At 31.7% G+C, this 19,651-nt stretch overlaps 2 protein-coding genes across 2 annotated transcripts in view; one reads left to right on the top strand and one right to left on the bottom strand.

Annotated features, from left to right (window-relative positions):
- The window catches only part of LOC138335594 (charged multivesicular body protein 7-like), a 32,469-nt gene extending 22,156 nt beyond the window's left edge, over nt 1-10,313 (bottom strand). The window contains 3 exon segments of the mRNA XM_069284759.1: nt 5,911-6,102; nt 8,401-8,578; nt 9,932-10,313. Coding sequence (XP_069140860.1) covers nt 5,911-6,102; nt 8,401-8,578; nt 9,932-10,188 — 627 coding nt within the window. The 5' untranslated portion in view covers nt 10,189-10,313.
- A 99-nt stretch (nt 10,314-10,412) lies between these two features.
- The window catches only part of LOC138335593 (lateral signaling target protein 2 homolog), a 53,656-nt gene continuing 44,417 nt past the window's right edge, over nt 10,413-19,651 (top strand). Inside the window, exon 1 of the mRNA XM_069284758.1 lies at nt 10,413-10,556. Within this exon, the coding sequence (XP_069140859.1) occupies nt 10,521-10,556 (36 nt within the window). The 5' untranslated portion in view covers nt 10,413-10,520. The remainder of the gene's footprint in view (nt 10,557-19,651) is intronic.

Below are 19,651 nucleotides of genomic sequence, written 5' to 3'. Positions count from 1 at the left end.
TTAATTACCAGATTTTGTATCTGTATGATGTAGTAACCCATTAATTACCAGATTTGTATCTGTATGATATAGTAACCCATTAATTACCAGATTTGTATCTGTATGATATAGTAACCCATTAATTACCAGATTTGTATCTGTATGATGTAGTAACCCATTAATTACCAGATTTGTATCTGTATGATGTAGTAACCCATTAATTACCAGATTTGTATCTGTATGATGTAGTAACCCATTAATTACCAGATTTGTATCTGTATGATATAGTAACCCATTAATTACCAGATTTGTATCTGTATGATGTAGTAACCCATTAATTACCAGATTTGTATCTGTATGATGTAGTAACCCATTAATTACCAGATTTGTATCTGTATGATGTAGTAACCCATTAATTACCAGATTTGTATCTGTATGATGTAGTAACCCATTAATTACCAGATTTGTATCTGTATGATGTAGTAACCCATTAATTACCAGATTTGTATCTGTATGATGTAGTAACCTATTAATTACCAGATTTGTATCTGTATGATGTAGTAACCCATTAATTACCAGATTTGTATCTGTATGATATAGTAACCCATTAATTACCAGATTTGTATCTGTATGATTAGTAACCCATTAATTACCAGATTTGTATCTGTATGATGTAGTAACCCATTAATTACCAGATTTGTATCTGTATGATGTAGTAACCCATTAATTACCAGATTTGTATCTGTATGATGTAGTAACCCATTAATTACCAGATTTGTATCTGTATGATGTAGTAACCCATTAATTACCAGATTTGTATCTGTATGATGTAGTAACCCATTAATTACCAGATTTGTATCTGTATGATGTAGTAACCCATTAATTACCAGATTTGTATCTGTATGATATAGTAACCCATTAATTACCAGATTTGTATCTGTATGATTAGTAACCCATTAATTACCAGATTTGTATCTGTATGATATAGTAACCTATTAATTACCAGATTTGTATCTGTATGATGTAGTAACCCATTAATTACCAGATTTGTATCTGTATGATGTAGTAACCTATTAATTACCAGATTTGTATCTGTATGATGTAGTAACCCTTAATTACCAGATTTGTATCTGTATGATGTAGTAACCCATTAATTACCAGATTTGTATCTGTATGATGTAGTAACCTATTAATTACCAGATTTGTATCTGTATGATGTAGTAAACCATTAATTACCAGATTTGTATCTGTATGACGTAGTAACCCATTAATTACCAGATTTGTATCTGTATGATATAGTAACCCATTAATTACCAGATTTGTATCTGTATGATGTAGTAACCCATTAATTACCAGATTTGTATCTGTATGATGTAGTAACCTATTAATTACCAGATTTGTATCTGTATGATGTAGTAACCCATTAATTACCAGATTTGTATCTGTATGATGTAGTAACCCATTAATTACCAGATTTGTATCTGTATGATGTAGTAACCCATTAATTACCAGATTTGTATCTGTATGATGTAGTAACCCATTAATTACCAGATTTGTATCTGTATGATGTAGTAACCCATTAATTACCAGATTTGTATCTGTATGATGTAGTAACCCATTAATTACCAGATTTGTATCTGTATGATGTAGTAACCATTAATTACCAGATTTGTATCTGTATGATGTAGTAACCCATTAATTACCAGATTTGTATCTGTATGACGTAGTAACCCATTAATTACCAGATTTGTATCTGTATGATGTAGTAACCCATTAATTACCAGATTTGTATCTGTATGATGTAGTAACCCATTAATTACCAGATTTGTATCTGTATGATGTAGTAACCACATTAATTACCAGATTTGTATCTGTATGATGTAGTAACCCATTAATTACCAGATTTGTATCTGTATGATATAGTAACCTATTAATTACCAGATTTGTATCTGTATGATGTAGTAACCATTAATTACCAGATTTGTATCTGTATGATATAGTAACCCATTAATTACCAGATTTGTATCTGTATGATGTAGTAACCCATTAATTACTGGATTTGTATCTGTATGATGTAGTAACCCATTAATTACCAGATTTGTATCTGTATGATATAGTAACCCATTAATTACCAGATTTGTATCTGTATGATATAGTAACCCATTAATTACCAGATTTGTATCTGTATGATATAGTAACCCATTAATTACTGGATTTGTATCTGTATGATGTAGTAACCCATTAATTACCAGATTTGTATCTGTATGATATAGTAACCCATTAATTACCAGATTTGTATCTGTATGATATAGTAACCCATTAATTACCAGATTTGTATCTGTATGATGTAGTAACCCATTAATTACCAGATTTGTATCTGTATGATGTAGTAACCCATTAATTACCAGATTTGTATCTGTATGATGTAGTAACCTATTAATTACCAGATTTGTATCTGTATGATATAGTAACCCATTAATTACCAGATTTGTATCTGTATGATGTAGTAACCCATTAATTACCAGATTTGTATCTGTATGATGTAGTAACCCATTAATTACCAGATTTGTATCTGTATGATGTAGTAACCCATTAATTACCAGGATTTGTATCTGTATGATGTAGTAACCCATTAATTACCAGATTTGTATCTGTATGATGTAGTAACCCATTAATTACCAGATTTGTATCTGTATGATGTAGTAACCCATTAATTACCAGATTTGTATCTGTATGATGTAGTAACCATTAATTACCAGATTTGTATCTGTATGATATAGTAACCCATAATTACCAGATTTGTATCTGTATGATGTAGTAACCCATTAATTACCAGATTTGTATCTGTATGATGTAGTAACCCATTAATTACCAGATTTGTATCTGTATGATATAGTAACCCATTAATTACCAGATTTGTATCTGTATGATATAGTAACCCATTAATTACCAGATTTGTATCTGTATGATATAGTAACCCATTAATTACTGGATTTGTATCTGTATGATGTAGTAACCTATTAATTACCAGATTTGTATCTGTATGATTTAGTAACCCATTAATTACCAGATTTGTATCTGTATGATATAGTAACCCATTAATTACCAGATTTGTATCTGTATGATGTAGTAACCCATTAATTACCAGATTTGTATCTGTATGATGTAGTAACCCATTAATTACCAGATTTGTATCTGTATGATGTAGTAACCTATTAATTACCAGATCTGTATCTGTATGGATGTAGTAACCCATTAATTACCAGATTTGTATCTGTATGATGTAGTAACCTATTAATTACCAGATTTGTATCTGTATGATATAGTAACCCATTAATTACCAGATTTGTATCTGTATGATGTAGTAACCCATTAATTACCAGATTTGTATCTGTATGATGTAGTAACCCATTAATTACCAGATTTGTATCTGTATGATATAGTAACCCATTAATTACCAGATTTGTATCTGTATGACGTAGTAACCATTATTTACCAGATTTGTATCTGTATGACGTAGTAACCCATTATTTACCAGATTTGTATCTGTATTGTATGACGTAGTAACTACATTAATTACCAGATTTGTATCTGTATGATGTAGTAACCCATTAATTACTAGATTTGTATCTGTATGATGTAGTAACCCATTAATTACCAGATTTGTATCTGTATGACGTAGTAACCTTAATTACCAGATTGTAGTATTTGTACCCATTAATTACAGTTTGTATCTGTAGATAATAACCCATTAATTACCAGATTTGTATCTGTATGACGTAGTAACCCATTAATTACCAGATTTGTATCTGTATGATGTAGTAACCCATTAATTACCAGATTTGTATCTGTATGATGTAGTAACCCATTAATTACCAGATTTGTATCTGTATGACGTAGTAACCCATTAATTACCAGATTTGTATCTGTATGATATAGTAACCCATTAATTACCAGATTTTTGTATCTGTATGATGTAGTAACCCATTAATTACCAGATTTGTATCTGTATGATGTAGTAACCCATTAATTACCAGATTTGTATCTGTATGACGTAGTAACCCATTAATTACCAGATTTGTATCTGTATGATATAGTAACCCCATTAATTACCAGATTTGTATCTGTATGATGTAGTAACCCATTAATTACCAGATTTGTATCTGTATGATGTAGTAACCCATTAATTACCAGATTTGTATCTGTATGATGTAGTAACCCATTAATTACCAGATTTGTATCTGTATGATGTAGTAACCTATTAATTACCAGATTTGTATCTGTATGATGTAGTAACCCATTAATTACCAGATTTGTATCTGTATGATATAGTAACCTATTAATTACCAGATTTGTATCTGTATGATGTAGTAACCCATTAATTACCAGATTTGTATCTGTATGATGTAGTAACCCATTAATTACCAGATTTGTATCTGTATGATGTAGTAACCCATTAATTACCAGATTTGTATCTGTATGATGTAGTAACCCATTAATTACCAGATTTGTATCTGTATGATGTAGTAACCCATTAATTACCAGATTTGTATCTGTATGATGTAGTAACCCATTAATTACCAGATTTGTATCTGTATGATGTAGTAACCCATTAATTTACCAGATTTGTATCTGTATGATGTAGTAACCCATTAATTACCAGATTTGTATCTGTATATGATATATAACCCATTAATTACCAGATTTGTTATCTGTATGATGTAGTAACCCATTAATTACCTGATTTGTATCTGTATGACGTAGTAACCCATTAATTACCAGATTTGTATCTGTATGACGTAGTAACCCATTAATTACCAGATTTGTATCTGTATGATGACATAGTAACCCATTAATTACCAGATTTGTATCTGTATGATGTAGTTACCCATTAATTACCAGATTTGTATCTGTATGACATAGTAACCCATTAATTACCAGATTTGTATCTGTATGACGTAGTAACCCATTAATTACCAGATTTGTATCTGTATGATGTAGTTACCCATTAATTACCAGATTTGTATCTGTATGACATAGTAACCCATTAATTACCAGATTTGTATCTGTATGATTTAGTAACCCATTAATTACCAGATTTGTATCTGTATGATATAGTAACCCATTAATTACCAGATTTGTATCTGTATGACGTAGTAACCCATTAATTACCAGATTTGTATCTGTATGATAGTAACCCATAATACCAGATTTGTATCTGTATGATGTAGTACCCATTAATTACCAGATTTGTATCTGTATGATGTAGTAACCCATTAATTACCAGATTTGTATCTGTATGATGTAGTAACCCATTAATTACCAGATTTGTATCTGTATGATGTAGTAACCCATTAATTAACCATTTGATTTATGTATCTGTATGACGATGAGTATATCCAATTTGTAACCATTAATTACCAGATTTGTATCTGTATGATGTAGTAACCCATTAATTACCAGATTTGTATCTGTATGAGTAGTAACCCATTAATTACCTAGTTTGTATCTGTATGATGTAGTAACCCATTAATTACCAGATTTGTATCTGTATGATGTAGTAACCCATTATTTACCTGAGATTTGTATCTGTATGATGTAGTAACCTATTAATTACCAGATTTGTATCTGTATGATATAGTAACCCATTAATTACCAGATCTGTATCTGTATGATGTAGTAACCCATTATTTACCAGATTTGTATCTGTATGATATAGTAACCCCATTAATTACCAGATTTGTATCTGTATGACGTAGTAAACCATTATTTACCAGATTTGTATCTGTATGACGTAGTAACCCATTATTTACCAGATTTGTATCTGTATGATGTAGTAACCCCAATAATTACCTGATTTGTATCTGTATGATGTAGTAACCTATTAATTACCAGATTTGTATCTGCATGACGTAGTAACCCAATTATTACCAGATTTGTATCTGTATGATGTAGATTGACTCGTTTTTCCTTTGCTAGCTCCTTTAACACAAGGTAGAAGTCAGCCTCTGTCTTACACAGTAGTTGACACCTCTGCCACAGTTCTGAGTACTCAATGACCGAGTCTGTTAAATCACAGCTCATACTGCTACACTGTAGTCTACACACCTCATCACATTTGGTCTGAAAACAAGAAGTCATGTAAGGACTAATTACATAATGTGAGCATATTATTTTACATAATGCTAAAAATGGCCCCAATGTGTCTTATCTTTTTATATTTAATAAAAACAAACTTTCACAAAATGGATTAATCAAAGTGATTTTATCAATTTGACCTTTCAATACACTGTATAAGAACAGTATTTTAATCTGTCACATCTGTAAATTCAGAAGTGTTTTGAAACTTTAATCATTTTGATCTTTTTGGCCCGCCCCTGTGGCCCGAGGGTCAGCCAAGACAGACTTCATGTTAAAATGCTATTTTAGGCTAATAACTCTAACCAAGTTTGATCTTATTCCCATAGAAATTGAACATATCATGCTCAAAAATATGCTTTACCTATATAAACTATGGTCAATAACAACTATTCTTAAAGATGCTCCACCGCCGACAGAGCATAAATGACACTCATCATTTGAACAGTAATTGGTGTTTAATTGTGTATATATATATCTAATGAACGCAAAAATAAAATACATAATTCATTTTGCTTTCGGTGCATATGCAATCGGTACTTCATTCCAAATAGGACATAGTGCCAGGGAATTTTTTTTGGGATGCAATTAATTATTTTTAATATTTTTTATCTTAATGTAAAATTAGAAGCTCAAACCTTTCAATGGTGGTAATAGTGTAAAGTTATTAACTGAAGAAAATTATGCAATCTTCTGCTGCTGTTTTTGATAGAGAAACAAGAGATCGCAGAGGGATCTTGGAGCCCACCAAAGAATGATCTATATCTAACAAAGGAAAGAGGGATCTATTCTCTGCTTTTCAAACTTTCCCTACATATTACTACATATGAAAATAGAGAAAGATTCCTTCAATGAACTTCAATGATCAAAATCCAATGTGCAACGTACAACAACACCCCTAGGGGAACCTGCACATGAAGTTTCAGACAGATCCCTTCATTACTTTCTGATAAATAGCAGTAACAAACTTCAATTGTCACAAGAGATCCCAGAGGGATCTTGGTGCCCACCAAAGAATGATCTACATCTGGCAAAGGAAAGAAGGATCTTTTCTCTGCTTTTCAAACTTTTACTACATACTATATATGAAATTTGAGAAGATCCTTTCCTTAATTTCTGAGATATATCGCAGTAGCAAACTTCAATTATCAAAATATAAGATGGCTACCTGTCGCCCATCTTGTTAACCGATTGGTCTCAAAATGTATTATGCACAACGAAGGTCCTAGGGGAACCTAAATATGAAATTTGAGACAGATCACTTCGGTACTTACCGAGAAATAGCAGTAACAAATTGCAATTATCAAAATCCAAGATGGTGGCCTGTTTGCCATCTTGTTCACTGATTGGTTCCTAAATGCAATGTGCAAAACTAGGGCCCTAGGGGAACCTATATATGAAATTTGAGACATATTCCTTTAGTACTTTCTGAGATGTAGCGGTAATAAACTTCAACTATCAAAATGCAAGATGGCAGCCGGTCGGCCATCTTGTTGACCAATCAGTCTCAAAATGCAATATGCAAAACTAGGATACTATGGGAACCTACTTATGAAATTTGAGACAGATCCCCTTTAGTACTTTCTGAGAAATAGCGGTAACAAACTTCAACCATCAAAATCCAAAATGGCCACCTGTAAGCTGTCTTGTTAACAGATCAGTCCCGAAATGCAATATGCACAACTAGGGTCCTAGGGCAACCTACATATAGTGGTAACAAACTTTAACTATCAAAATCCAAGATGGCTGCCTGGTGGCCATCTTGTTGACCGATCCGTCCCAAAATGCAATATGCACAACTAGGACCCTATAGGGGAACCTATATTTGGAATTTGAAAAAGATCCCTTTAGTACTTTCTGAGAAATAGCTGTAACAAAAATTGTTAGGACGGATGGACCACGGACAAAAGGCGATTTGAATCAGATGGTGGGCTAAAAATACCATTTATCAGTGGTGGAGCATCTTTAAAGCTCCCCATGAGGAAATTCGGAGACCCAAGGGCCATGGAATTCATTATTTTGTAAAACCCTTCTACAAACAGTATTTGATTCTACCACATCTGTGAGTTGATAAGGTTTTTTCTCTTTGAATTTAAGTCACTTCCCCCCCCCCTTATATCCCCACCCCCCGACAGTCGAAAATGTACCCCCCCCCCCCCCCGTTATTTACAGACAGACGGCCCAGACAATGCACATGACGATAGACAAACAACAATTAGCACTTGAGACATCATCCCAGGTGACCAAACCTTTCACTGAAAAAGCAAAACAAGATGATGTTACCTTTAGAGCGTCCACAACAACTCGTTTAGATGTAGATGGCTTAGAGATAAGACTCCAGCCCAATGAGACGGGAGCCTTTATAAACGTATCCACTCCCCACCACATCCATCCTTTACTGGCACCGCCTTGTTTTGACGGCGACATCTCTGTATCTGTTACTGGCTTCAGCTTCCCCACTCTGAAAAATAATTTTAATCAAATACATAATATTGCTATACCTTTCATAAGTACTTCGTGTGATATTGTATCATTGTGTTTGTTATCCCTCATAACCCTTTTTTAACACATAATCCTTTTTTAACAATTTTCACCTGTATCTAACAATATTTAAAATGGCAACACGGAAGAAATAATTTCAGGAACAAAAGACCCATGGGCCTTAATGACCATGTGACTATTGGCATCAAACAACTCTGTCATAGTATACATTAATGTCTAACAATTAAGGCAATTCAAGGAACTCTTTCATTAAAGTTTGAAGTTTTCCATATATTTGATGACTTTGATCTTAAAAGTAGGTCAAGGTCATTCACTTGAACAAACATGGTAGCCCTTCATCCAAGTATGCTATAGGTCTAATATAAGTACCCTGAGCCTTAGTTATTGACAAGAAGACTTTAGATTTTTTGACCCCTTTGACCTTAAATAACTGTCAAGGTAATTAAATTGATAAAACTTGGTAGCCCTTCAGCATGCTACAGATCCAATGACAGGCTTCTACACATTTCAGTTATTGACAAGAAGCTGTTTAATGCTGTACTACCCTATTGGCTGACTTGTATTGAAGTACTGTTGAGCATGCGAGTCAGCAACAAACAGATCAACCAGTACTAGTAATGATGCAGTAGTCAAAGTGTGTGTTAAAATAATGTTAACTTTAGATAAAATTGTTGTAAATATATGGAATCTGCTGTCCTAATACATGTATCTTTTAAACCCAGTTTTACAAGCATGCATAAAATATCATTTTACTTTTCTATATATAATCTTTTTTTCTTTTATAGGCCTTTGTCGAGCCAATTAATGTCAGAATTTGGGACCCGTAAACTGCAGGAAATAAAAGGCACATCGGGGTCAGCTTTTAAATTATATTAATGACATCATTTAAAACTTCAATTTTATAATAATTGCTATGCAGAGAAAGGGTTGCTAATACAGTGGTCATGATAGATAAGCATCATTCCTCAAAAGCAGAGAAAAATCTCTTGTACCGGATCTAGCTGTATGATCTAAAATCATATGTGTGCAAATCGTCTGTGATAGCATTGATGTACATAAAATTCCTTCAGCATGCCACATAAACACAATTTTAATAGTACCCGACATTTTATAATTCAGATTATAATTTACAACTTTACAGTGTGAATTATGGTAGTGCTGCATAAGTTACAAATTGAAAGTACTGATTGAAAATATCGTTCAAATTTGTCAGGTAGCCGATAACGATTAGGAGAAAATGTGTAGCTACCGACTGGGGGAGCTACCTGGCCATTTTAACACTAAAAAACTTATTGTTATTTTATTCCGAGACCTTTCCATCTCATTTATCACTGAATTAAGACATATAGGAGTCTTGCCTTTCCTTTCAAATCTGCATGGCAATGTTTTCACATCAATGACAATGTCACCACAGTCTATACAATTGGATACAATCAAGTTGGACCAAAATGTCATTTTCTGATTCCATGAGCTGGGATTCAACGATTTGTCCCGAAAAGGTGCAAACAAAACTGACATCCTTGCGTCGTCCTTCCATGCTTCTGGAAAGCGTGTCTGCTTTTCGGCCATAACTATAAATACATGTCAAGTCCAATTTGATCACTGTTTTTGGTCAGAAAATGTAGATTTCTGTTTTAGCGATGTTTTTTTCTGATCGGGGTGGAGAAACATTCTTTGTGTATTTGACGCTCAAATCACTTAACGTTTTTGTACCTTTTAATAAAACATTTTAAAGACTATGATCTAAACAGGAAGTCTTGAAAGGTTCTCGCGTTAACACACGAGATTATGTATTCCTGAGGGAAAGGTGGGGGATGAGATGACTATTTAAAGCGACAGTTTCATGTGACTTTAAATGAGGAAGACAAATTTTCTTGTGATGCAAACCAAACTTGATAACAATGAATTCCTTACGGAGATGGCTGTACAGACCAAAGGTACTTAGATTGAGCGTCGACGATGACACACATATTTGTAAACGTCGAAAATTCAATTCGACGACAGATGACATATGACATGTTTTGTTGTTACAAGTTTTGTCTCGGTTCATATAACAATGCGGATATTGTCATGTTGTTGTTATTCATCATATAAGAATGGTGATTCTTTACATAATTATAAGCAATCGGGTTTTTACTTTCGAAAGCAGATGACTTTGGCAGGCTGATGATGATAATTGACACTTCTAATATCTTAAGATTTATGTTTAAAAATGTAAAATATTTGATGGTTATTGTTTACTGACAATGAATTCCTTATAGCCTCTTTGTTTGTTTCATGATTCACCGATTCCGGTTCCCTTCTGAACTCCGATATATAAAATACATTTCGTTTATGGAGAAAGTAACGTTTGAACTTGATATGTGTCATGACTGTGATGTTGACATCATGTTCATGATCAGGGTGTAACTAAACATGTGTGACAGTTGTCATCACTCCTAATTAGCTGTAGGGCATCACATAGTAATGTTACATGTTAATTTCTCAGTAATCATCACATAGTAATGTTACATGTTAATTCCGCAGTAATCATCACATAGTAATGTTACATGTTAATTTCTTAGTAATCATCACATAGTAATGTTACATGTTAATTTCTCAGTAATCATCACATAGTAATGTTACATGTTAATTTCTCAGTAATCATCACATAGTATATAATGTTACATGTTAATTTCTCAGTAATCATCACATAGTAATGTTACATGTTAATTTCTCAGTAATTATCACATAGTAATGTACATGTTAATTTCTCAGTAATCATCACATAGTAATGTTACATGTTAATTTCTCAGTAATCATCACATAGTAATGTTACATGTTAATTTCTCAGTAATTATCACATAGTAATGTAACATGATAATTTCTCAGTAATCATCACATAGTAATGTTACATGTTAATTTCTCAGTAATCATCACATAGTAATGTTACATGTTAATTTCTCAGTAATCATCACATAGTAATGTTACATGTTTAATTTCTCAGTAATCATCACATAGTAATGTTACATGTTAATTTCTCAGTAATCATCACATAGTAATGTTACATGTTAATTTCTCAGTAATCATCACATAGTAATGTTACATGTTAATTTCTCAGTAATCATCACATAGTAATGTTACATGTTAATTTCTCAGTAATCATCACATAGTAATGTTACATGTTAATTTCTCAGTAATCATCACATAGTAATGTTACATGTTAATTTCTCAGTAATCATCACATAGTAATGTTACATGTTAATTTCTCAGTAATCATCACATAGTAATGTTACATGTTAATTTCTCTCAGTAATCATCACATAGTAATGTTACATATGTTAATTTCTCAGTAATCATCACATAGTAATGTTACATGTTAATTTCTCAGTAATCATCACATAGTAATGTTACATGTTAATTTCTCAGTAATCATCACATAGTAATGTTACATGTTAATTTCTCGGTAATCATCACATAGTAATGTTACATGTTAATTTCTCAGTAATCATCACATAGTAATGTTACATGTTAATTTCTCTCAGTAATCATCACATAGTAATGTTACATGTTAATTTCTCAGTAATCATCACATAGTAATGTTACATGTTAATTTCTCAGTAATCATCACATAGTAATGTTACATGTTAATTTCTCAGTAATCATCACATAGTAATGTTACATGTTAATTTCTCAGTAATCATCACATAGTAATGTTACATGTTAATTTCTCAGTAATCATCACATATAATGTTACATGTTAATTTCTCAGTAATCATCACATAGTAATGTTACATGTTAATTTCTCAGTAATCATCACATAGTAATGTTACATGTTAATTTCTCAGTAATCATCACATATTAATGTTACATGTTAATTTCTCAGTAATCATCACATAGTAATGTTACATGTTAATTTCTCAGTAATCATCACATAGTAATGTTACATGTTAATTTCTCAGTAATCATCACATAGTAATGTTACATGTTAATTTCTCAGTAATCATCACATATAGTAATGTTACATGTTAATTTCTCAGTAATCATCACATAGTAATGTTACATGTTAATTTCTCAGTAATCATCACATAGTAATGTTACATGTTAATTTCTCAGTAATCATCACATAGTAATGTTACATGTTAATTTCTCAGTAATCATCACATAGTAATGTTACATGTTAATTTCTCAGTAATCATCACATAGTAATGTTACATGTTAATTTCTCAGTAATCATCACATAGTAATGTTACATGTTAATTTCTCAGTAATCATCACATAGTAATGTTACATGTTAATTTCTTAGTAATCATCACATAGTCATGTTACATGTTAATTTCTCAGTAATCATCACATAGTAATGTTACATGTTAATTTCTCAGTAATCATCAATCATAGTAATGTTACATGTTAATTTCTCAGTAATCATCACATAGTAATGTTACATGTTAATTTCTCAGTAATCATCACATAGTAATGTTACATGTTAATTTCTCAGTAATCATCACATAGTAATGTTACATGTTAATTTCTCAGTAATCATCACATAGTAATGTTACATGTTAATTTCTCGTAATCATCACACATCATTAGTAATGTTACATGTTAATTTCTCAGTAATCATCACATAGTAATGTTACATGTTAATTTCTCAGTAATCATCACATAGTAATGTTACATGTTAATTTCTCAGTAATCATCACATAGTAATGTTACATGTTAATTTCTCAGTAATCATCACATAGTAATGTTACATGTTAATTTCTCAGTAATCATCACATAGTAATGTTACATGTTAATTTCTCAGTAATCATCACATAGTAATGTTACATGTTAATTTCTCAGTAATCATCACATAGTAATGTTACATGTTAATTTCTCAGTAATCATCACATAGTAATTGTTACATGTTAATTTCTCAGTAATCATCACATAGTAATGTTACATGTTAATTTCTCAGTAATCATCACATAGTAATGTTACATGTTAATTTCTCAGTAATCATCACATAGTAATGTTACATGTTAATTTCTCAGTAATCATCACATAGTAATGTTACATGTTAATTTCTCAGTAATCATCACATAGTAATGTTACATGTTAATTTCTCAGTAATCATCACATAGTAATGTTACATGTTAATTTCTCAGTAATCATTCACATAGTAATGTTACATGTTAATTTCTCAGTAATCATCACATAGTAATGTTACATGTTAATTTCTCAGTAATCATCACATAGTAATGTTACATGTTAATTTCTCAGTAATCATCACATAGTAATGTTACATGTTAATTTCTCAGTAATCATCACATAGTAATGTTACATGTTAATTTCTCAGTAATCATCACATAGTAATGTTACATGTTAATTTCTCAGTAATCATCACATAGTAATGTTACATGTTAATTTCTCAGTAATCATCACATAGTAATGTTACATGTTAATTTCTCAGTAATCATCACATAGTAATGTTACATGTTAATTTCTCAGTAATCATCACATATAATGTTACATGTTAATTTCTCAGTAATCATCACATAGTAATGTTACATGTTAATTTCTCAGTAATCATCACATAGTAATGTTACATGTTAATTTCTCAGTAATCATCACATAGTAATGTTACATGTTAATTTCTCAGTAATCATCACATAGTATATAATGTTACATGTTAATTTCTCAGTAAAACATCACATAGTAATGTTACATGTTAATTCCGCAGTAATCATCACATAGTAATGTTACATGTTAATTTCTCAGTAATCATCACATAGTAATGTTACATGTTAATTTCTCAGTAATCATCACATAGTAATGTTACATGTTAATTTCGCAGTAATCATCACGTATACGTAGTATATAATGTTACATGTTAATTTCTCAGTAATCATCACATAGTAATGTTACATGTTAATTTCTTAGTAATCATCACATAGTAATGTTACATGTTAATTTCTCAGTAATCATCACATAGTAATGTTACATGTTAATTAATTTCTCAGTAATCATCACATAGTAAGTTACATGTTATTCTCAGTAATATCACATAGTAATGTTACATGTTAATTTCTCAGTAATCATCACATAGTAATGTTACATGTTAATTTCTCAGTAATCATCACATAGTAATGTTACATGTTAATTTCTCAGTAATCATCACATAGTAATGTTACATGTTAATTTCTCAGTAATCATCACATAGTAATGTTACATGTTAATTTCTCAGTAATCATCACATAGTAATGTTACATGTTAATTTCTCAGTAATCATCACATAGTAATGTTACATGTTAATTTCTCAGTAATCATCACATAGTAATGTTACATGTTAATTTCTTAGTAATCATCACATAGTAATGTTACATGTTAATTTCTCAGTAATCATCACATAGTAATGTTACATGTTAATTTCTCAGTAATCATCACATAGTAATGTTACATGTTAATTTCTTAGTAATCATCACATAGTAATGTTACATGTTAATTTCTCAGTAATCATCACACATAGTAATGTTACATGTTAATTTCTCAGTAATCATCACATAGTAATGTTACATGTTAATTTCTCAGTAATCATCACATAGTAATGTTACATGTTAATTTCTCAGTAATCATCACATAGTAATGTTACATGTTAATTTCTCAGTAATCATCACATAGTAATGTTACATGTTAATTTCTCAGTAATCATCACATAGTAATGTTACATGTTAATTTCTCAGTAATCATCACATACAAATGTCACATGTTAATTTCTCAGTAATCATCACATAGTCATGTTACATGTTAATTTCTCAGTAATCATCACATAGTAATGTTACATGTTAATTTCTCAGTAATCATCACATATAATGTTACATGTTAATTCCTTAGTAATCATCATGTATAGTATATGTGCACGCTCCACAAAAAGTAATACTGTATATTATTAATAAGCTACGCGCTCACCCCCTTTATATCTTACTGACCCTCTATGCCTTTATAGGGGGACAGTTACTGACTATATAACAAATTTATCGCATCATTGGGTTTTTGTTTATTACTTATTTTGTCAAGAATCTGAAATCATGTTGGTGAATGATACAGCCAATCACAGCTTTTAAAATAATTCAGAAGTGGCCTATGCCTACATATTTATTTCCGTATATCTTTCCAGAATCTGCAAACATATACAAATGTATAAAAAAACCTGCAGCATCAGAGTGGCTGTATATATTGAAAGCATCACAACAAAAAAGACAAAAACATCAATCCAACATTTAAAGTGCTATCACCTTGATCAATTCTGCATTCTTGCTGGTATAATCATTTAAAGATGCTCCACCGCTGACAAATGGTATTTTTTTACTATCTAAAACAGGAGCAGACGATTAAGTATTTTTTGTCAGTTACAAAAGTTACTTACTTTACACCATTAACACCATTGAAAAGTTTGAGCTTCTAATTTTACTTCAAGTTAAAAGTATGAAAAGTAATAAATTGCATCCCGAAAAAAGTCTGCGGCACTTAATCCTATATGGAATGAAGTACTGATTACGCATGCACCAAAGGCAAAATAAATCATTTTATGTTATTTTCTGTGTTAATTAGACATATATATACATGATTAAACACCAATTATTGTTCAAATGATTAATATCATATATAAGACATCGCGAAATTTGCCGGTCCGACAGACATGTCAGACAAAATTTGACTCGGACCATCTATTTTTAAATCCAGTCCGGACCGATCGCGACTGTCCGGCAATTATTGAGTACCGGAAGTCAGTAAAAAGTCATCATTTGATTCAACAAAATTGTTTTTTTAACCCCACAGCAAGGTAGCTAGAATATAAACTGCATAAGATAATCATGAAAGCAGCTGCCTGGACACTAATACCAGGAAGTAATGTTTACTTCAAAAATTCACATTATTGTTTCGTCCGGCAAAATATTGTTTGGTCCGGCTTAATCACAGTCCTTGTCGGTCAAAATGTCCAGCCATTTTTTCAACTTTCGCGATGTCTGTATCATTTATGCTCTGTCGGCTTGGAGCATCTTTAAAAGTGTACACGGAACAGAAAATGATATTTATATGTTATTCTGTTTGATCTCCTGACAAGAATGTTGAAAACCGCATCGAAATAGGCCGCTTCAGTACAGAGATACCGCCCTCCAAAGTGCCCGATTTTTACCTGTATATTGACTGCTAATCAGGGAATCGACCGCTCAAGCTGATTTCGGGAATAACCCGATATGACGTCACGAGGACAACGGCAGTGAGGTGTTTGGTAGTGGGGTTATAGCACAAAGGTGGACATATATGTATTCCTGAAATGGGGTTATGAGAATTTTACAAACATATATACAGTATTCAGTTATGATGACGATTTAATTATTGTATATATAAATTGGAAATATTGCAATTGAAATTGGGCTAAATGCATATGTAGATTAGCGGAAACATATATAAGTTATATATATTTCTGGTATAAGCCAGGTTTGTTTGTTTGTTTGTTTGATTAATTAACGTCCTATTAACAGCTATGGTCATGTAAGGACGGCCTCCCATGTATGCGGTGTGTTGCGTGTATGTTGAGCGAGGTGCGTGTTTCGGGAGGCTGAGGTATATTCATGTTGTGTCTTCTTGTATAGTGGAACTTTTGCCCTTTTTATAGTGCTATATCACTGAAGCATGCCAGGTGTACATGTACCTTGTGTAAAAACTTTTAACTAGAGATCTTATCTCTGTTTTAACAGCTTACTAAATTATCAAAACTCGGGAATATATTATTTCCATAATGTGATCTAAAAAGAGATGAAATCGAAAAATGATGGTCATATAATAATCCATTTGATTATGTTTCTGTATAAATAAAAATTCACTAGGCTTGTAGATTTCAAGAACCAGTATAACGAATAGCAAATGTCTTAAATGTATTTCATATTTCAATACATGTAGATATCATAGACATAAATCGGAGGGGGAGTGAAAAAAAAAAAACACTTGAGAGATTGAATTTAAAATGTATAATTAATTTATAGCTGTAACGAGTCCCTCTTCCTGTTAAAGCTATATGTATGACAACAGGTGTTATTTTAACAATCTTCAACAGTACATTTATATATATTTATATATGTATATATATATATAAATTATTGGTCATATAGATTATCATTATTGGTATTATATAATGATCGATATTGACCAAAATTCACAACGAATTGGATATCCGAAATCTAGCAACTATCAGAAATAACAAAATTCTGACATTGAGCATTATATTTGCATTGTTCTTTCTCGACATGTCATTTGTAGATAATTTTTTTAGTTTCTGTTATAAAAATGTATTTACATGTAACCAGAAACATAATATACAAGACAAACGTATGAGTCTTTCTGAAATGTATACATCTAGTGATTGATACATTTGTTATATATTATGTTCGAACGGTATATTTACTGTAAACCAAGGATTTATAAGTGTAAACAAATATGACATTATACAACAATTACATGATGGTCCATCGCTAACTTACCTGTGATCGTACTTTTGACACCTAACGCGAGCTAATCAACAAAGCGCGACAGGTCACTAAACACCCTTCTTTCGTAATCTGGTTAGCCCCCTCATTAGTCTCGGTTGACTACGCGTTTTAGTTATTGCAGTATACAGGTATAGAGATTAATGCAGCACGACATTGGCTATTCGGAAGTACACTTCTGATTTTTTTCTGTACTTGATATCTGCTACTTGGATTAGACATAGATATGTTCAGTCTCATTTTTTTCATCTGAACCATCCCTGATTTATTTTTCAATTAAGACACTAATGAATGAACTTGAGCGAAATATCAACAAGTCGTCTAATGTACTGTATTATATGAAAGCTGAATGTATTTCGTCAAAAAACAATGGATGGATTTCAGATATAATGCAATTAGTGAATGCATTTGCATATATGCAAAAAATTCTGTTTAGAATCATAACTTCATTGTATAGGTAGGTTTTATGAAAAAGTCAGAAATTTGTAAAGCTAGTTTGACCAGTAGTAATCAACGACCTGAGTCGGGTTTTGGATAACATAATCAAAAATCCTTGATATAATATTCATGTGGATGTGGCTCCAAACACCGCAGATATAAAACGTACGTGGGTTATTATGTGCATTTTATTGTGTATAATAATGCAGAAATTGCACATAGATGTTCATTTATTTATGACAGGTACATCAATATATGCATGGTATAAATCCCTATTTTCAAGCGTACTCCAAATTCATATCTGTGATAGAGGATGATATAAAATAAGTATCGGACATTTACACAGGTATTTGTGTCTTCAAAATCGATATTTACAAACAGATAGTTTATATTAGATGGCAGACACCGCAAATCGCCACTCTATCTTATGCGAGTAGAGTACGTCCCGTTGTCCTCGTGACGTCACAGGTCAGGGGTCCCGAATCGGGGTGAATGGCTTGAGGCTTCAGGTGTGTTGTAAAGAAAAGTTGCATTTTCTCTAATACCGTAATCACTATGAAACTCGTACTTTCGCCAGTCTAAATTTTATCCAATGACGCATTTTTCAAGCCTTTTATACCAAACCATTCCGTGTACACATTAAAAGTTATGCCGATTCATTGATTGTCGAGTGAGGATCTATGGTATGTTTAAAATCACAGTCCAGAAAACGCTTGAATTGTTACTTACGTTTGACTTTTACCACGTCATCAACTTTCAAACTGGGGTAGGGGAAGCAACTCTTGTCTATCTTGAAGTATTAAAACAATCAAAGTTAATTTTTCACTAAAACTAAAAAAATAGTACTATATATTTTTACTGTAATGAAATTGTAATTTACTTGCAGAGAATATGTTTTAATTTTGAAGCGAGTACGACAGCCGCCATATTGTACCATAACAAAATTTACCCACGTACCCTCTATAAAGTGTTAGGGGGTCACCACGGCTCTCTTCCAATCATTTGGGGACATTTCTGTCCGGGGTGCAAAAATAATTGTAAGGAGTTGTGATTTGCAATATGCTGGATCTGAATTTAATGTTTAA

The sequence above is a fragment of the Argopecten irradians genome, chromosome 11 (assembly GCF_041381155.1).
Source record: "Argopecten irradians isolate NY chromosome 11, Ai_NY, whole genome shotgun sequence".
Lineage (NCBI taxonomy): Eukaryota > Metazoa > Mollusca > Bivalvia > Pectinida > Pectinidae > Argopecten > Argopecten irradians.
This window is presented reverse-complemented; position numbering and strand designations above follow the sequence as displayed.